This window comes from Anomaloglossus baeobatrachus, chromosome 7 (genome assembly GCF_048569485.1).
Source record: "Anomaloglossus baeobatrachus isolate aAnoBae1 chromosome 7, aAnoBae1.hap1, whole genome shotgun sequence".
NCBI classification, from domain to species: Eukaryota; Metazoa; Chordata; class Amphibia; order Anura; family Aromobatidae; genus Anomaloglossus; species Anomaloglossus baeobatrachus.
The window spans coordinates 308,007,772-308,027,555 of NC_134359.1; the positions used below are offsets into that span (position 1 = coordinate 308,007,772).

Sequence of the window (19,784 nt, forward strand, 5' to 3'; positions counted from 1 at the left end):
AAAATCCACCTGAGCAATGCAGGGGACTAGTGTCTCCATACAGGATGTGAGGAGTGTGTGCGGAAGAATGGGCCAAAATCCACCTGAGCAATGCAGGCGACTAGTGTCTCCAAACAGGATGTGAGGCGTGTGTGCGGAAGAATGGGCCAAAATCCACCTGAGCAATGCAGGCGACTAGTGTCTCCATACAGGATGTGAGGAGTGTGTGCGGAAGAATGGGCCAAAATCCACCTGAGCAATGCAGGGGACTAGTGTCTCCATACAGGATGTGAGGAGTGTGTGCGGAAGAATGGGCCAAAATCCACCTGAGCAATGCAGGTGACTAGTGTCTCCATACAGGATGTGAGGAGTGTGTGCGGAAGAATGGGCCAAAATCCACCTGAGCAATGCAGGCGACTAGTGTCTCCATACAGGATGTGAGGAGTGTGTGCGGAAGAATGGGCCAAAATCCACCTGAGCAATGCAGGCGACTAGTGTCTCCATACAGGATGTGAGGAGTGTGTGCGGAAGAATGGACCAAAATCCACCTGAGCAATGCAGGCGACTAGTGTCTCCATACAGGATGTGAGGCGTGTGTGCGGAAGAATGGGCCAAAATCCACCTGAGCAATGCAGGCGACTAGTGTCTCCATACAGGATGTGAGGAGTGTGTGCGGAAGAATGGGCCAAAATCCACCTGAGCAATGCAGGCGACTAGTGTCTCCATACAGGATGTGAGGAGTGTGTGTGTGGAAGAATGGGCCAAAATCCACCTGAGCAATGCAGGTGACTAGTGTCTCCATACAGGATGTGAGGAGTGTGTGCGGAAGAATGGGCCAAAATCCACCTGAGCAATGCAGGCGACTAGTGTCTCCATACAGGATGTGAGGAGTGTGTGCGGAAGAATGGGCCAAAATCCACCTGAGCAATGCAGGGGACTAGTGTCTCCATATAGGATGTGAGGAGTGTGTGCGGAAGAATGGGCCAAAATCCACCTGAGCAATGCAGGCGACTAGTGTCTCCATACAGGATGTGAGGCGTGTGTGCGGAAGAATGGACCAAAATCCACCTGAGCAATGCAGGCGACTAGTGTCTCCATACAGGATGTGAGGAGTGTGTGCGGAAGAATGGGCCAAAATCCACCTGAGCAATACAGGCGACTAGTGTCTCCATACAGGATGTGAGGAGTGTGTGCGGAAGAATGGCCCAAAATCCACCTGAGCAATGCAGGGGACTAGTGTCTCCATAGAGGATGTGAGGAGTGTGTGCGGAAGAATGGGCCAAAATCCACCTGAGCAATGCAGGTGACTAGTGTCTCCATACAGGATGTGAGGAGTGTGTGCGGAAGAATGGGCCAAAATCCACCTGAGCAATGCAGGGGACTAGTGTCTCCATACAGGATGTGAGGAGTGTGTGCGGAAGAATGGACCAAAATCCACCTGAGCAATGCAGGGGACTAGTGTCTCCATACAGGATGTGAGGAGTGTGTGCGGAAGAATGGGCAAAATCCACCTGAGCAATGCAGGCGACTAGTGTCTCCATACAGGATGTGAGGAGTGTGTGCGGAAGAATGGGCCAAAATCCACCTGAGCAATGCAGGCGACTAGTGTCTCCATACAGGATGTGTGGCGTGTGTGCGGAAGAATGGGCCAAAATCCACCTGAGCAATGCAGGGGACTAGTGTCTCCATACAGGATGTGAGGAGTGTGTGCGGAAGAATGGGCCAAAATCCACCTGAGCAATGCAGGCGACTAGTGTCTCCATACAGGATGTGAGGCGTGTGTGCGGAAGAATGGGCCAAAATCCACCTGAGCAATGCAGGCGACTAGTGTCTCCATACAGGATGTGAGGAGTGTGTGCGGAAGAATGGGCCAAAATCCACCTGAGCAATGCAGGGTACTAGTGTCTCCATACAGGATGTGAGGAGTGTGTGCGGAAGAATGGACCAAAATCCACCTGAGCAATGCAGGGGACTAGTGTCTCCATACAGGATGTGAGGAGTGTGTGCGGAAGAATGGGCCAAAATCCACCTGAGCAATGCAGGCGACTAGTGTCTCCATACAGGATGTGAGGCGTGTGTGCGGAAGAATGGGCCAAAATCCACCTGAGCAATGCAGGCGACTAGTGTCTCCATACAGGATGTGAGGAGTGTGTGCGGAAGAATGGGCCAAAATCCACCTGAGCAATTCAGGCGACTAGTGTCTCCATACAGGATGTGAGGAGTGTGTGCGGAAGAATGGGCCAAAATCCACCTGAGCAATGCAGGCGACTAGTGTCTCCATACAGGATGTGAGGCGTGTGTGCGGAAGAATGGACCAAAATCCACCTGAGCAATGCAGGCGACTAGTGTCTCCATACAGGATGTGAGGAGTGTGTGCGGAAGAATGGGCAAAATCCACCTGAGCAATGCAGGCGACTAGTGTCTCCATACAGGATGTGAGGCGTGTGTGCGGAAGAATGGGCCAAAATCCACCTGAGCAATGCAGGGGACTAGTGTCTCCATACAGGATGTGAGGAGTGTGTGCGGAAGAATGGGCCAAAATCCACCTGAGCAATGCAGGCGACTAGTGTCTCCATACAGGATGTGAGGCGTGTGTGCGGAAGAATGGGCCAAAATCCACCTGAGCAATGCAGGCGACTAGTGTCTCCATACAGGATGTGAGGAGTGTGTGCGGAAGAATGGGCCAAAATCCACCTGAGCAATGCAGGGGACTAGTGTCTCCATACAGGATGTGAGGAGTGTGTGCGGAAGAATGGGCCAAAATCCACCTGAGCAATGCAGGTGACTAGTGTCTCCATACAGGATGTGAGGAGTGTGTGCGGAAGAATGGGCCAAAATCCACCTGAGCAATGCACGCGACTAGTGTCTCCATACAGGATGTGAGGAGTGTGTGCGGAAGAATGGACCAAAATCCACCTGAGCAATGCAGGCGACTAGTGTCTCCATACAGGATGTGAGGAGTGTGTGCGGAAGAATGGGCCAAAATCCACCTGAGCAATGCAGGCGACTAGTGTCTCCATACAGGATGTGAGGAGTGTGTGCGGAAGAATGGACCAAAATCCACCTGAGCAATGCAGGTGACCAGTGTCTCCATACAGGATGTGAGGAGAATGTGTGGAAGAATGGGCCAAAATCCACCTGAGCAATGCTGGCGACTAATGTCTCCTGTTATGATCCGGAACCATGGAAGACCACCACAAATCATTGGTAAAAAGGTGACAAGAGCATTGGCAACTAATCTGGCCGCCATCCCCTTACTAACCAACACAACTAGAAGTAGCCGAGGGGTGAACTAACATCCTGTGCACCGCGAACCCAGCCGGAGAACTAACTATCCTAAAGGTAGGAAAGATGAATAACTCTCTGCCTCAGAAAATAGACAAGAATAGCAAGCCCCCCACATTCAAAGACTGCGGTGATATAGGAAAAACACAATACACAGGTAGATGACAGGATTAGCAAAAGGTGAGGCCCCCGCTGACTAAAATAGGAAAGGACAGGAAAGGCACTGATGGTTGCCAGAGAAAAACCCTGCAAAATACCAACTTCCTGATAGTACAAAAAGGCCCTCAGATCGCTCGATCTGAACTCCGTCCTATACCAGGTGCCCTTGTCATACCAATGAACAGAAAACAAGAATTATAACAAATTCAACAAGCCATAAACACATGGACCCAAAGGAGCAATACTCCACACAGAACTGCAGGCAGTTCCTCAACAATCCACTGAGGGGGGAAATCCCTGGAAGGAAATAAACTGAAACCAACCACAACAAATGACAAACCCAGATAAACAAAAGAACCAGACAATAAATAAAGAGCAAGCACTTATCTGGGGAAGATGTGGTGTAGAGCAGGATTAAGCAGGCTAGAGATACAAATACTACTGACATCCGACAACAGCCTGCAATCAGACCAGGACTTAAATAAGCAGAGAGTTAGGAAAGGAAACACCCACTGCACAACACACCTGATCTCTGTCCAAACCTTTCCTGGCCACCAGAGGGAGCCTCCCAGCAGCCAAAACATAACCAACATTCACAACAGTCTCCATACAGGATGTGAGGAGTGTGTGTGGAGGAATGGGCCAAAATCCACCTGAGCAATGCAGGCGACTAGTGTCTCCATACAGGATGTGAGGAGTGTGTGCGGAAGAATGGGCCAAAATCCACCTGAGCAATGCAGGTGACCAGTGTCTCCATACAGGATGTGAGGAGTGTGTGTGGAAGAATGGGCCAAAATCCACCTGAGCAATGCAGGCGACTAGTGTCTCCATACAGGATCTGAGGAGTGTGTGCGGAAGAATGGGCCAAAATCCACCTGAGCAATGCAGGCGACTAGTGTCTCCATACAGGATGTGAGGAGTGTGTGCGGAAGAATGGACCAAAATCCACCTGAGCAATGCAGGCGACTAGTGTCTCCATACAGGATGTGAGGAGTGTGTGCGGAAGAATGGACCAAAATCTACCTGAGCAATGCAGGCAACTAGTGACTCCATACAGGATGTGAGGAGTGTGTGCGGAAGAATGGACCAAAATCCACCTGAGCAATGCAGGTGACTAGTGTCTCCATACAGGATATGAGGAGTGTGTGTGGAGGAATGGGCCAAAATCCACCTGAGCAATGCAGGCGACTAGTGTCTCCATACTGGATGTGAGGAGTGTGTGCGGAAGAATGGACCAAAATCCACCTGAGCAATGCAGGCGACTAGTGTCTCCATACAGGATGTGAGGAGTGTGTGCGGAAGAATGGGCCAAAATCCACCTGAGCAATGCAGGCAACTAGTGACTCCATACAGGATGTGAGGAGTGTGTGCGGAAGAATGGGCCAAAATCCACCTGAGCAATGCAGATGACTAGTGTCTCCATACAGGATCTGAGGAGTGTGTGCGGAAGAATGGACCAAAATCCACCTGAGCAATGCAGGCGACTAGTGTCTCCATACAGGATGTGAGGAGTGTGTGCGGAAGAATGGACCAAAATCCACCTGAGCAATGCAGGAGACTAGTGTCTCCATACAGGATGTGAGGAGTGTGTGCGGAAGAATGGACCAAAATCCACCTGAGCAATGCAGGCGACTAGTGTCTCCATACAGGATGTGAGGAGTGTGTGCGGAAGAATGGACCAAAATCTACCTGAGCAATGCAGGCAACTAGTGACTCCATACAGGATGTGAGGAGTGTGTGCGGAAGAATGGACCAAAATCCACCTGAGCAATGCAGGCGACTAGTGTCTCCATACAGGATGTGAGGAGTGTGTGCGGAAGAATGGACCAAAATCCACCTGAGCAATGCAGGCGACTAGTGTCTCCATACAGGATGTGAGGAGTGTGTGCGGAAGAATGGACCAAAATCCACCTGAGCAATGCAGGTGACTAGTGTCTCCATACAGGATGTGAGGAGTGTGTGCGGAGGAATGGACCAAAATCCACCTGAGCAATGCAGGGACTAGTGTCTCCATACAGGATGTGAGGAGTGTGTGTGCGGAAGAATGGACCAAAATCCACCTGAGCAATGCAGGCGACTAGTGTCTCCATACAGGATGTGAGGAGTGTGTGCGGAAGAATGGGCCAAAATCCACCTGAGCAATGCAGGAGACTAGTGTCTCCATACAGGATGTGAGGAGTGTGTGTGGAAGAATGGGCCAAAATCCACCTGAGCAATGCAGGTGACTAGTGTCTCCATACAGGATGTGAGGAGTGTGTGTGGAAGAATGGGCCAAAATCCACCTGAGCAATGCAGGCGACTAGTGTCTCCATACAGGATTTGAGGAGTGTGTGCGGAAGAATGGGCCAAAATCCACCTGAGCAATGCAGGAGACTAGTGTCTCCATACAGGATGTGAGGAGTGTGTGCGGAAGAATGGGCCAAAATCCACCTGAGCAATGCAGGCGACTAGTGTCTCCATACAGGATGTGAGGAGTGTGTGCGGAAGAATGGGCCAAAATCCACCTGAGCAATGCAGGAGACTAGTGTCTCCATACAGGATGTGAGGAGTGTGTGCGGAAGAATGGGCCAAAATCCACCTGAGCAATGCAGATGACTAGTGTCTCCATACAGGATCTGAGGAGTGTGTGCGGAAGAATGGGCCAAAATCCACCTGAGCAATGCAGGCGACTAGTGTCTCCATACAGGATGTGAGGAGTGTGTGCGGAAGAATGGACCAAAATCTACCTGAGCAATGCAGGCAACTAGTGACTCCATACAGGATGTGAGGAGTGTGTGCGGAAGAATGGACCAAAATCCACCTGAGCAATGCAGGCGACTAGTGTCTCCATACAGGATGTGAGGAGTGTGTGCGGAAGAATGGGCCAAAATCCACCTGAGCAATGCAGGTGACTAGTGTCTCCATACAGGATGTGAGGAATGTGTGCGGAAGAATGGACCAAAATCCACCTGAGCAATGCAGGTGACTAGTGTCTCCATACAGGATGTGAGGAGTGTGTGCGGAGGAATGGACCAAAATCCACCTGAGCAATGCAGGGACTAGTGTCTCCATACAGGATGTGAGGAGTGTGTGTGCGGAAGAATGGACCAAAATCCACCTGAGCAATGCAGGCGACTAGTGTCTCCATACAGGATGTGAGGAGTGTGTGCGGAAGAATGGGCCAAAATCCACCTGAGCAATGCAGGAGACTAGTGTCTCCATACAGGATGTGAGGAGTGTGTGCGGAAGAATGGGCCAAAATCCACCTGAGCAATGCAGGCCACTAGTGTCTCCATACAGGATGTGAGGAGTGTGTGCGGAAGAATGGGCCAAAATCCACCTGAGCAATGCAGGGGACTAGTGTCTCCATACAGGATGTGAGGAGTGTGTGTGGAAGAATGGGCCAAAATCCACCTGAGCAATGCAGGTGACTAGTGTCTCCATACAGGATGTGAGGAGTGTGTGTGGAAGAATGGGCCAAAATCCACCTGAGCAATGCAGGCGACTAGTGTCTCCATACAGGATGTGAGGAGTGTGTGCGGAAGAATGGGCCAAAATCCACCTGAGCAATGCAGGAGACTAGTGTCTCCATACAGGATGTGAGGAGTGTGTGCGGAAGAATGGACCAAAATCCACCTGAGCAATGCAGGTGACTAGTGTCTCCATACAGGATGTGAGGAGTGTGTGCGGAAGAATGGGCCAAAATCCACCTGAGCAATGCAGGAGACTAGTGTCTCCATACAGGATGTGAGGAGTGTGTGCGGAAGAATGGACCAAAATCCACCTGAGCAATGCAGGCGACTAGTGTCTCCATACAGGATGTGAGGAGTGTGTGCGGAAGAATGGACCAAAATCCACCTGAGCAATGCAGGAGACTAGTGTCTCCATACAGGATGTGAGGAGTGTGTGCGGAAGAATGGACAAAATCCACCTGAGCAATGCAGGCGACTAGTGTCTCCATACAGGATGTGAGGAGTGTGTGCGGAAGAATGGACAAAATCCACCTGAGCAATGCAGGAGACTAGTGTCTCCATACAGGATGTGAGGAGTGTGTGCGGAAGAATGGGCCAAATCCACCTGAGCAATGCAGGCGACTAGTGTCTCCATACAGGATGTGAGGAGTGTGTGCAGAAGAATGGGCCAAAATCCACCTGAGCAATGCAGGGGACTAGTGTCTCCATACAGGATGTGAGGAGTGTGTGCGGAAGAATGGGCAAAATCCACCTGAGCAATGCAGGAGACTAGTGTCTCCATACAGGATGTGAGGAGTGTGTGCAGAAGAATGGCCAAAATCCACCTGAGCAATGCAGGTGACTAGTGTCTCCATACAGGATGTGAGGAGTGTGTGCGGAAGAATGGGCCAAATCCACCTGAGCAATGCAGGTGACTAGTGTCTCCATACAGGATGTGAGGAGTGTGTGTGCGGAAGAATGGGCCAAAATCCACCTGAGCAATGCAGGCGACTAGTTACTCCATACAGGAGGTGTCTGGAAGCTTCATCAACAAAAAAGGAGAATGTACCAAGTATTAAATACATTTCAGTAACGTGTTCAATACTTTTCCCTGTATCATTTCTCATTATTATTACACATCATTTATGGACATCTATGGTTTGATGTCTTTGCCTGTGTGGATTGGATGGGTTGTTACCGACATCTGGTGAGAAATGATGTGAATAGCAGCTTAGAGCTGTATTCACTGTTTTCTATGTGGTCTTCGGTGTTGTGGGGCAGGAGCGGGCGACATTACTGCATCTCACATCCTGGCTCTCAGAATTTGCTGAATGTCCATCACTTTCTAGAAATTTTCCCCTTAACATTGAAAATTCATAAAAGTTGTTTTGCAGTTTGTGCGGAGACAATGAGAGGTGAAGTATGGGGAGGGGATGCGGCCTTTCCATAGTCGCTGTGACTTCAGTCTTAGCGGGGTGTCTGACTAACCACTTGATGTGTCATTACAGGGTGATCGTCAGCGCCCCCCGCTATCCTGTGGCGACTAATAATACCGGTCGGCTGTATAACTGCAATCCGGGGACCAGTCGTTGTTCTCCCATCACTATCCCTGGTAAGAATAACTCAAGGCAGATCCTCCTCTGGCCAAATAGATCATCTTTCAGCGTCATGGACCGTCCTCCAGACTCACAGTTTATCCTCTGGCCTTATAGATTATCTTCTGGCTTCATAGATCTTCCTCTGGCCTTACAGACTGTCCTCTGGCCTCACAGATTGTCATCTGACCTCATAGATCGTCCTCCAGCGTGATAGATTGCCATCTGAACTTATAAATCATCCTCTGGCCTCCTAGATCATTCTCCTGCCTTACAGATCGTCCTCCGGCCTCACAGATAGTCCTTTGTCCTCATAAATCGTTCTCCAGTTTCCTAGATCGGCCTCAAAGATTGTCCTCTGGTCTCATAGATCATCCTCCGGCCTCATGGATTGTCCTCCGGCTTCCTAGATTGTCCTTGGGTCTCATAGATTGTCCTCTGGCCTCATGGATTGTCCTCCGGCTTTATAGATTGTCCTTGGGCCTTACAGATAATCCTCCGGCCTCATGGATTGTCCTCCGGCTTTATAGATTGTCCTTGGGCCTTACAGATCATCCTCCAGCCTCATAGATCTTGCCAGGCTGCATAGATTGTGCTTCATAGATTCTCATACGTGGCCTCCATGTTCGTTGGTGACTCTATGGATCGGATGATGACACACATCCTGATTTCTCTCTCTTCTATGTGGTATCAGGCAGTGTATTCTCATTCATGGTCTCATACGTGGCCTCCATGTTCGTTGGTGACTCTATGGATCAGATGATGACACACATCCTGATTTCTCTCTCTTCTATGTGGTATCAGGCAGGGTCTTCTCATTCATGGTCTCACACGTGGCCTCCATGTTTGTTGGCGACTCTATGGATCAGATGATGACACACGTCCTGATTTCTCTCTCTTCTATGTGGTATCAGGCAGGGTCTTCTCATTCATGGTCTCACACGTGGCCTCCATGTTTGTTGGTGACTCTATGGATCGGATGATGACACACGTCCTGATTTCTCTCTCTTCGCTGTGGTATCAGGCAGGGTCTTCTCATTCATGGTCTCACACGTGGCCTCCATGTTTGTTGGCGACTCTATGGATCAGATGATGACACACGTCCTGATTTCTTTCTTTTCGCTGTGGTATCAGGCAGGGTCTTCTCATTCATGGTCTCACACGTGGCCTCCATGTTTGTTGGCGACTATGGATCAGATGATGACACATGTCCTGATTTCTCTCTCTTCGCTGTGGTATCAGGCAGTGTATTCTCATTCATGGTCTCATACGTGGCCTCCATGTTTGTTGGCGACTCTATGGATCAGATGATGACACACGTCCTGATTTCTTTCTTTTCGCTGTGGTATCAGGCAGGGTCTTCTCATTCATGGTCTCACACGTGGCCTCCATGTTTGTTGGCGACTCTATGGATCGGATGATGACACACATCCTGATTTCTCTCTCTTCGCTGTGGTATCAGGCAGGGTCTTCTCATTCATGGTCTCACACGTGGCCTCCATGTTTGTTGGCGACTCTATGGATCGGATGATGACACACATCCTGATTTCTCTCTCTTCGCTGTGGTATCAGGCAGGGTCTTCTCATTCATGGTCTCACACGTGGCCTCCATGTTTGTTGGCGACTCTATGGATCAGATGATGACACACGTCCTGATTTCTCTCTCTTCGCTGTGGTATCAGGCAGGGTCTTCTCATTCATGGTCTCATACGTGGCCTCGTCACTCATTGTCCTTTATGTGTTTGGTTTACAGCAGCAGAGGATGACATCAATATATCACTTGGACTTTCCCTGGCAAGTCGGGAGAATCCTGGTCAGTTACTGGTACGTGTAATGTCTCCTTTCTGTTGTCTTTGTCTCGAATCTTAATCTTCCTCATGATGGTCCACTCACATAATCAAGATGCTAGTCCTTGTAGAAGATCCCCATCCAGGAGGATCTCTTCTCAGCACTATAAGACCCTGGGTGGGGTGATGAAATGTGAGGTGAAAAGTCTCCAAACTGCAGACCGCTAATATCACTCATATGTCTGACAGGCGTGCGGCCCGACCCTGCAGAGATCCTGTGGACAGGACATCTATGTCAATGGACGCTGCTACCAGTTAGATCAAAGCCTGAGGGTAGAGGGCAACCTGTCAGCGCCTCCACCAGGTAAGTCCTGTGTGCCCAGTACGGGGCCCGTTTGTCACACAGTGTGCATAGACTGATGCAGAGCTGTGGCTCGGGACCACCCCACCCCACCCCAGCCTCATCACACCTTATTGTTTTTTTTCAGAGTGCGGTCTGGGTGTGGTTTTCGTCATCGATGGTTCCGGTAGTGTGGAAATACACAACTTCATCACAATGATGACTTTTGTGAGGAAGGTTATCTCATCACTGAACGAGACAGATACAGAGGTAATAAACTGTGCTCACAAGGCGGGAATGCGGCTAAGCGGGGGCGACCAAAAACCACAGGATCAGGAGATCACAAAACGTGAAGAAAATGCCTTAAGCCCGCTTTACACGGTACAATATATCCTACGATGTGTCGGCGGGGTCACGTCGTAAGTGCCGCACATCCGGCATTGTAAGGTACATTGCAGCGTGTGACAGGTACTTGCGATTGAACGGTAAAACGTTCATCGCACGCACGTCGTTCATTTCTCTAGAATTGAACGTCAGATTGTTCATCGTTCCCGGGGTAGCGCACATCGCAGTGTGTGACACCCCGGGAACGATGAACAGATCTTACCTGCGTCCTGCGGCTCCCGGCCAGCAATGCGGAAGGAAGGAGGTGGGTGGGATGTTTACGTCCCGCTCATCTCCGCCCCTCCGCTTCTATTGGCCGGCTGCCACGTGACGTTGATGTGACGCCGAACGTCCCTCCCACTCCAGGAAGTGGACGTTCGCCGCCCACAGCGAGGTCGTATGGACGGGTAAGTACGTGTGACGGGGGTTAATCGTTTGTGCGGCACGTTCAATAAATTGAACGTGCCACACATACGATGGGGGCGCTGCAAATTGCATACGATATCATATGCAAAATTGCAACGTGTAAAGCAGGCTTTAGTCTCTGCTGAGATCTGATTGGTTGAAGTTCCAGAGCTTGAGGCTGTGGCAGTACTGGTGAGACTCTGATGGTACCACCTCCTGATCAAGTCTGTGGCAGCACTGCTGAGACACTGATTATACCACCTCCTGATCAAGTCTGCAGCAGCACTGCTGAGACTCTGATGATACCACCTCCTGATCAAGTCTGTGGCAGCACTGCTGAGACACTGATTATACCACCTCCTGATCAAGTCTGTGGCAGTACTGGTGAGACTCTGATGATACCACCTCCTGATCAAGTCTGTGGCAGCACTGCTGAGACACTGATGATACCACCTCCTGATCAAGTCTGCATCAGCACTGCTGAGACACTGATTATACCACCTCCTGATCAAGTCTGTGGCAGCACTGCTGAGACACTGATTATACCACCTCCTGATCAAGTCTGTGGCAGCACTGCTGAGACACTGATTATACCACCTCCTGATCAAGTCTGCAGCAGCACTGCTGAGACACTGATTATACCACCTCCTGATCAAGTCTGTGGCAGCACTGCTGAGACTCTGATGATACCACCTCCTGATCAAGTCTGTGGCAGCACTGCTGAGACACTGATTATACCACCTCCTGATCAAGTCTGTGGCAGCACTGCTGAGACACTGATGATACCACCTCCTGATCAAGTCTGTGGCAGCACTGCTGAGACACTGATTATACCACCTCCTGATCAAGTCTGTGGCAGCACTGCTGAGACACTGATTATACCACCTCCTGATCAAGTCTGTGGCAGCACTGCTGAGACACTGATTATACCACCTCCTGATCAAGTCTGTGGCAGCACTGCTGAGACTCTGATGATACCACCTCCTGATCAAGTCTGTGGCAGCACTGCTGAGACACTGATGATACCACCTCCTGATCAAGTCTGCAGCAGCACTGCTGAGACTCTGATGATACCACCTCCTGATCAAGTCTGCAGCAGCACTGCTGAGACACTGATTATACCACCTCCTGATCAAGTCTGTGGCAGCACTGCTGAGACACTGATTATACCACCTCCTCATCAAGTCTGCAGCAGCACTGCTGAGACTCTGATGATACCACCTCCTGATCAAGTCTGTGGCAGCACTGCTGAGACACTGATTATACCACCTCCTGATCAAGTCTGTGGCAGCACTGCTGAGACACTGATTATACCACCTCCTGATCAAGTCTGTGGCAGCACTGCTGAGACACTGATGATACCACCGCCTGATCAAGTCTGTGGCAGCACTGCTGAGACTCTGATGATACCACCGCCTGATCAAGTCTGTGGCAGCACTGCTGAGACACTGATGATACCACCTCCTGATCAAGTCTGTGGCAGCACTGCTGAGACACTGATGATACCACCTCCTGATCAAGTCTGTGGCAGCACTGCTGAGACACTGATTATACCACCTCCTGATCAAGTCTGTGGCAGCACTGCTGAGACTCTGATGATACCACCTCCTGGTCAAGTCTGTGGCAGCACTGCTGAGACTCTGATGATACCACCGCCTGATCAAGTCTGTGGCAGCACTGCTGAGACTCTGATGATACCACCTCCTGATCAAGTCTGTGGCAGCACTGCTGAGACACTGATTATACCACCTCCTGATCAAGTCTGTGGCAGCACTGCTGAGACACTGATTATACCACCTCCTGATCAAGTCTGCAGCAGCACTGCTGAGACTCTGATGATACCACCTCCTGATCAAGTCTGTGGCAGTACTGGTGAGACTCTGAGGATACCAACGCCTGAACAAGTCTTCAACAGCACTGCTGAAACTCTGATGATACCAACGCCTGAACAAGTCTGCAACAGCACTGCTGAGACTCTGATGATACCAACGCCTGAACAAGTCTGCAACAGCACTGCTGAGACTGGTCAGGTCTCGTCTTTACTTTCCCAGTGTTGGTGTATGCTGGACAAGTCCAGGCCAGCTTTTCCCTGCTGTGGTTATGTGAAGCCCCTCCAGTGTTGTGTCGGTGCATTACCTTCAGGGACTCCACGCAGCTGGATCTTGTCACAGGTAGGAGATCTTCTACTTAGGATTGTCGTGACGCCACTCTCAGAATTGCGGTCAGTGGGGACCGCCACTGCAGGTTAAGGGATGCCTGGGGCTGATGGTGGGTGCAGTCGGTTGTAATAGCCTCCTGAGAGTGAGGCAAGCCCCAGGGCCCTGTGTAAGTGTGTGGAACCACAAGGCGCAGAATAACTCAACACAAGCAGAATGTCTTTCAGGGGTTTTACTCACTGTTGATGGCAGGGTGAGTAACCCGGGCGTAGCTGGGATGAACCAGGCTGGAACCAGGCGTCCTTCAGGCTGACTTGTGAGGGTGGCTACTGACTCGCCTTCCTTAGCCCTTCTGTGGTTTGTGGTAACCCCGACTTTTAGTCCCTATGGGGGTCACCCAGGGAAGTTGCTGCTCCCCTCGTTTCGGCCCGTTTGCTTGTAGCCTGGACCAGGTCACTCCGGCTGCTTGCCTCCTGTGAACTATGGGCCCTCGTTTTGCTACGTGGCTGCGGACTCTGTGGTGTTGTCTTGGGGGTGTAAAGTGCCCCCTCAAGCAGGTTTGGCAAGGGAAAGGTGAATCTATCCCTGCACTGGGACCTGTTACCCCTGCGGGCCTGGTACCACCCTGACAGTCTCCTTACTTTCCACTCCGTTGCTCTTTCTTTAGCTGTGTGTGGATTTCGGGCAGCAATGCCAGGTGACCGTTCTCCCCCGTCGGTAGTCACTGCGCGGACGCTGTTAGACTGCAACAGCTCCAGGGTCTGCTCCTCACGTCTGCTTTCCCTGAGCTGCACACTAAACCGGCTCACTGTTCCCTCCTCTCCTGTTCTTGCCTACGCCACCTAGCAACCAGGCTCTCTACCACACCCCTTGAGTGGAGATGGAGGCTTCGCACCGGCTTCGCCCCCTCCTGGGATCCCCAGGGGTCCTCTCAAAGGTACATGTGTGAGACCTGATCACTATGCGCCTGTGTAGTCACACCTCGGTCAGCCTTCTGGATTACCTGTGTTGCACTGTCCCCAGCATGGGTGCAGTACTCAGTGGTGCCTGACCAGGTCAGGGGCGCCACAGTTACACCCAGCTCTGACCTGGTCATGTCAGGGGTTAACTTCCTTTGCCTCGTTCTGGATCCCAGGACGCTATATATTGCCTCTCTCCCTATGGGTCAGTGCCAGTGATATTTCTGCCTTGCAGCGTGTATACTGGCTCTGGTGAGTGTTCCCGATCTGTCCTGCCTCCCTGCTACTGTGTCCTGACTTGTACCCTCCCCTGTTCGTCTGCCTGTCCCGGTCCCTGACTTCCCACTCCTGTCTGTTGTTTGTGTTTCCCTCTGCATTCCTGATCTCCCGACTTCTGACTCGGTTCTGTTTTCTGACTTTGATATTGATCCTCCCTCTGCAGTGACTCGACTTGCCTGGCTAGACCCTGACTGTTTGACTACTCTATTGCCCCCTGGTGGCTTGCCTGTTAACTGCCTGCTGAAGTTACTCTGCTGTACTTCAGCTGCCTTTCCGTTACAGTGTTTCTTTGTCTCTGCTTCACTACTCTGCTGCCACCTAGTGGGGATTACGCTGTACTATGTCTTACTAGCCCTTTGTACAGCGTGACAACAAGTCTCTTCTCCACGTTCCCAGTGTTGGTGTATACTGGTCAGGTCTCTTCTCCATGTTCCCAGTGTTGGTGTATACTGGTCAGGTCTCTTCTCCATGTTCCCAGTGTTGGTGTATACTGGTCAGGTATCTTCTCCACGTTCCCAGTGTTGGTGTATACTGGTCAGGTCTCTTCTCCATGTTCCCAGTGTTGGTGTATACTGGTCAGGTCTCTTCTCCACGTTCCCAGTGTTGGTGTATACTGGTCAGGTCTCTTCTCCATGTCCCCAGTGTTGGTGTATACTGGTCAGGTCTCTTCTCCATGTTCCCAGTGTTGGTGTATACTGGTCAGGTCTCTTCTGCATGTTCCCAGTGTTGGTGTATACTGGTCAGGTCTCTACTCCACGTTCCCAGTGTTGGTGTACACTGGTCAGGTCTCTTCTCCATGTTCCCAGTGTTGGTGTATACTGGTCAGGTCTCTTCTGCATGTTCCCAGTGTTGGTGTATACTGGTCAGGTCTCTTCTCCATGTTCCCAGTGTTGGTGTATACTGGTCAGGTCTCTTCTCCACGTTCCCAGTGTTGGTGTATACTGGTCAGGTCTCTTCTCCACGTTCCCAGTGTTGGTGTATACTGGTCAGGTCTCTTCTCCATGTTCCCAGTGTCGGTGTATACTGGTCAGGTCTCTTCTCCACGTTCCCAGTGTTGGTGTATACTGGTCAGGTCTCTTCTCCACGTTCCCAGTGTTGGTGTATACTGGTCAGGTCTCTTCTCCACGTTCCCAGTGTTGGTGTATACTGGTCAGGTCTCTTCTCCATGTCCCCAGTGTTGGTGTATACTGGTCAGGTCTCTTCTCCATGTTCCCAGTGTTGGTGTATACTGGTCAGGTCTCTTCTGCATGTTCCCAGTGTTGGTGTATACTGGTCAGGTCTCTTCTCCATGTTCCCAGTGTTGGTGTATACTGATCAGGTCTCTTCTCCACGTTCCCAGTGTTGGTGTATACTGGTCAGGTCTCTTCTCCACGTTCCCAGTGTTGGTGTATACTGGTCAGGTCTCTTCTCCATGTTCCCAGTGTCGGTGTATACTGGTCAGGTCTCTTCTCCATGTTCCCAGTGTTGGTGTATGCTGGTCAGATCTCTTCTCCATGTTCCCAGTGTTGGTGTATACTGGTCAGGTCTCTTCTCCACGTTCCCAGTGTAGGTGTATACTGGTCAGGTCTCTTCCCCACGTTCCCAGTGTTGGTGTATACTGGTCAGGTCTCTTCTCCACGTTCCCAGTGTTGGTGTATACTGGTCAGGTCTCTTCTCCACGTTCCCAGTGTTGGTGTATACTGGTCAGGTCTCTTCTCCATGTTCCCAGTGTTGGTGTATACTGGCCAGGTCTCTTCTCCACGTTCCCAGTGTTGGTGTATACTGGTCAGGTCTCTTCTCCACGTTCCCAGTGTTGGTGTATACTGGTCAGGTCTCTTCTCCACGTTCCCAGTGTTGGTGTATACTGGTCAGGGCTCTTCTCCACGTTCCCAGTGTTGGTGTATATTGGTCAGGTCTCTTCTCCATGTTCCCAGTGTTGGTGTATACTGGTCAGGTCTCTTCTCCATGTTCCCAGTGTTGGTGTATACTGGTCAGGTCTCTTCTCCATGTTCCCAGTGTTGGTGTATACTGGTCATGTCTCTTCTCCATGTTCCCAGTGTTGGTGTATACTGGTCAGGTCTCTTCTCCACGTTCCCAGTGTTGGTGTATACTGGTCAGGGCTCTTCTCCACGTTCCCAGTGTTGGTGTATATTGGTCAGGTCTCTTCTCCATGTTCCCAGTGTTGGTGTATACTGGTCAGGTCTCTTCTCCATGTTCCCAGTGTTGGTGTATACTGGTCAGGTCTCTTCTCCATGTTCCCAGTGTTGGTGTATACTGGTCATGTCTCTTCTCCATGTTCCCAGTGTTGGTGTATACTGGTCAGGTCTCTTCTCCACGTTCCCAGTGTTGGTGTATACTGGTCAGGTCTCTTCTCCACGTTCCCAGTGTTGGTGTATACTGGTCAGGTCTCTTCTCCACGTTCCCATTGTTGGTGTATACTGGTCAGGTCTCTTCTCCATGTTCCCAGTGTTGGTGTATACTGGTCAGGTCTCTTCTCCACGTTCCCAGTGTTGGTGTATACTGGTCAGGTCTCTTCTCCATGTTCCCAGTGTTGGTGTATACTGGTCAGGTCTCTTCTCCACGTTCCCAGTGTTGGTGTATACTGGTCAGGTCTCTTCTCCACGTTCCCAGTGTTGGTGTATACTGGTCCGGTCTCTTCTCCATGTTCCCAGTGTTGGTGTATACTGGTCAGGTCTCTTCTCCACGTTCCCAGTGTTGGTGTATACTGGTCAGGTCTCTTCTCCACGTTCCCAGTGTTGGTGTATACTGGTCAGGTCTCTTCTGCATGTTCCCAGTGTTGGTGTATACTGGTCAGGTCTCTTCTGCATGTTCCCAGTGTTGGTGTATACTGGTCAGGTCTCTTCTGCATGTTCCCAGTGTTGGTGTATACTGGTCAGGTCTCTTCTGCATGTTCCGAGTGTTGGTGTATACTGGTCAGGTCTCTTCTCCACGTTCCCAGTGTTGGTGTATACTGGTCAGGTCTCTTCTCCACGTTCCCAGTGTTGGTGTATACTGGTCAGGTCTCTTCTGCATCATGTTCCCAGTGTTGGTGTATACTGGTCAGGTCTCTTCTGCATGTTCCCAGTGTTGGTGTATACTGGTCCGGTCTCTTCTCCATGTTCCCAGTGTTGGTGTATACTGGTCAGGTCTCTTCTGCATGTTCCCAGTGTTGGTGTATACTGGTCAGGTCTCTTCTCCATGTTCCCAGTGTTGGTGTATACTGGTCAGGTCTCTTCTCCACACTCCCAGTGTTGGTGTATACTGGTCCGGATTCTTCTCCATGTTCCCAGTGTTGGTGTATACTGGTTGGGTCTCTTCTCCATGTTCCCAGTGTTGGTGTATACTGGTCAGGTCTCTTCTGCATGTTCCCAGTGTTGGTGTATACTGGTCAGGTCTCTTCTCCACGTTCCCAGTGTTGGTGTATACTGGTCAGGTCTCTTCTCCATGTTCCCAGTGTTGGTGTATACTGGTCAGGTCTCTTCTCCATGTTCCCAGTGTTGGTGTATACTGGTCAGGTCTCTTCTCCATGTTCCCAGTGTTGGTGTATACTGGTCAGGTCTCTTCTCCATGTTCCCAGTGTTGGTGTATACTGGTCAGGTCTCTTCTCCATGTTCCCAGTGTTGGTGTATACTGATCAGGTCTCTTCTCCACGTTCCCAGTGTTGGTGTATACTGGTCAGGTCTCTTCTCCATGTTCCCAGTGTTGGTGTATACTGGTCAGGTCTCTTCTCCACGTTCCCAGTGTTGGTGTATACTGGTCAGGTCTCTTCTCCACGTTCCCAGTGTTGGTGTATACTGGTCCGGATTCTTCTCCATGTTCCCAGTGTTGGTGTATACTGGTCAGGTCTCTTCTCCACGTTCCCAGTGTTGGTGTATACTGGTCAGGTCTCTTCTCCACGTTCCCAGTGTTGGTGTATACTGGTCAGGTCTCTTCTGCATGTTCCCAGTGTTGGTGTATACTGGTCAGGTCTCTTCTGCATGTTCCCAGTGTTGGTGTATACTGGTCAGGTCTCTTCTCCATGTTCCCAGTGTTGGTGTATACTGGTCAGGTCTCTTCTCCATGTTCCCAGTGTTGGTGTATACTGGTCAGGTCTCTTCTCCACACTCCCAGTGTTGGTGTATACTGGTCCGGATTCTTCTCCATGTTCCCAGTGTTGGTGTATACTGGTCAGGTCTCTTCTCCACGTTCCCAGTGTTGGTGTATACTGGTTGGGTCTCTTCTCTATGTTCCCAGTGTTGGTGTATACTGGTCAGGTCTCTTCTCCACATTCCCAGTGTTGGTGTATACTGGTCAGGTCTCTTCTCCACGTTCCCAGTGTTGGTGTATACTGGTCAGGTCTCTTCTCCATGTTCCCAGTGTTGGTGTATACTGGTCAGGTCTCTTCTCCACGTTCCCAGTGTTGGTGTATACTGGTCTGGTCTCTTCTGCATGTTCCCAGTGTTGGTGTATACTGGTCAGGTCTCTTCTGCATGTTCCCAGTGTTGGTGTATACTGGTCAGGTCTCTTCTGCATGTTCCCAGTGTTGGTGTATACTGGTCAGGTCTCTTCTCCACGTTCCCAGTGTTGGTGTATACTGGTCAGGTCTCTTCTCCACGTTCCCAGTGTTGGTGTATACTGGTCAGGTCTCTTCTCCATGTTCCCAGTGTTGGTGTATACTGGTCAGGTCTCTTCTCCATGTTCCCAGTGTTGGTGTATACTGGTCAGGTCTCTTCTCCATGTTCCCAGTGTTGGTGTATACTGGTCAGGTCTCTTCTCCACGTTCCCAGTGTTGGTGTATACTGGTCAGGTCTCTTCTCCACGTTCCCAGTGTTGGTGTATACTGGTCCGGATTCTTCTCCATGTTCCCAGTGTTGGTGTATACTGGTCAGGTCTCTTCTCCACGTTCCCAGTGTTGGTGTATACTGGTCAGGTCTCTTCTCCACGTTCCCAGTGTTGGTGTATACTGGTCAGGTCTCTTCTCCATGTTCCCAGTGTTGGTGTATACTGGTCAGGTCTCTTCTCCATGTTCCCAGTGTTGGTGTATACTGGTCAGGTCTCTTCTAAACA

The 19,784-nt window shown here is 50.7% G+C and overlaps 1 protein-coding gene across 1 annotated transcript in view; it reads left to right on the forward strand.

Annotated features, from left to right (window-relative positions):
* Positions 1-19,784, forward strand: part of LOC142245717 (integrin alpha-M-like) — a 132,166-nt gene that overhangs the window by 26,533 nt on the left and 85,849 nt on the right. Inside the window, exons 3-6 of the mRNA XM_075318663.1 lie at positions 8,363-8,466; positions 10,203-10,273; positions 10,486-10,600; positions 10,725-10,846. Coding sequence (XP_075174778.1) covers positions 8,363-8,466; positions 10,203-10,273; positions 10,486-10,600; positions 10,725-10,846 — 412 coding nt within the window. The remainder of the gene's footprint in view (positions 1-8,362; positions 8,467-10,202; positions 10,274-10,485; positions 10,601-10,724; positions 10,847-19,784) is intronic.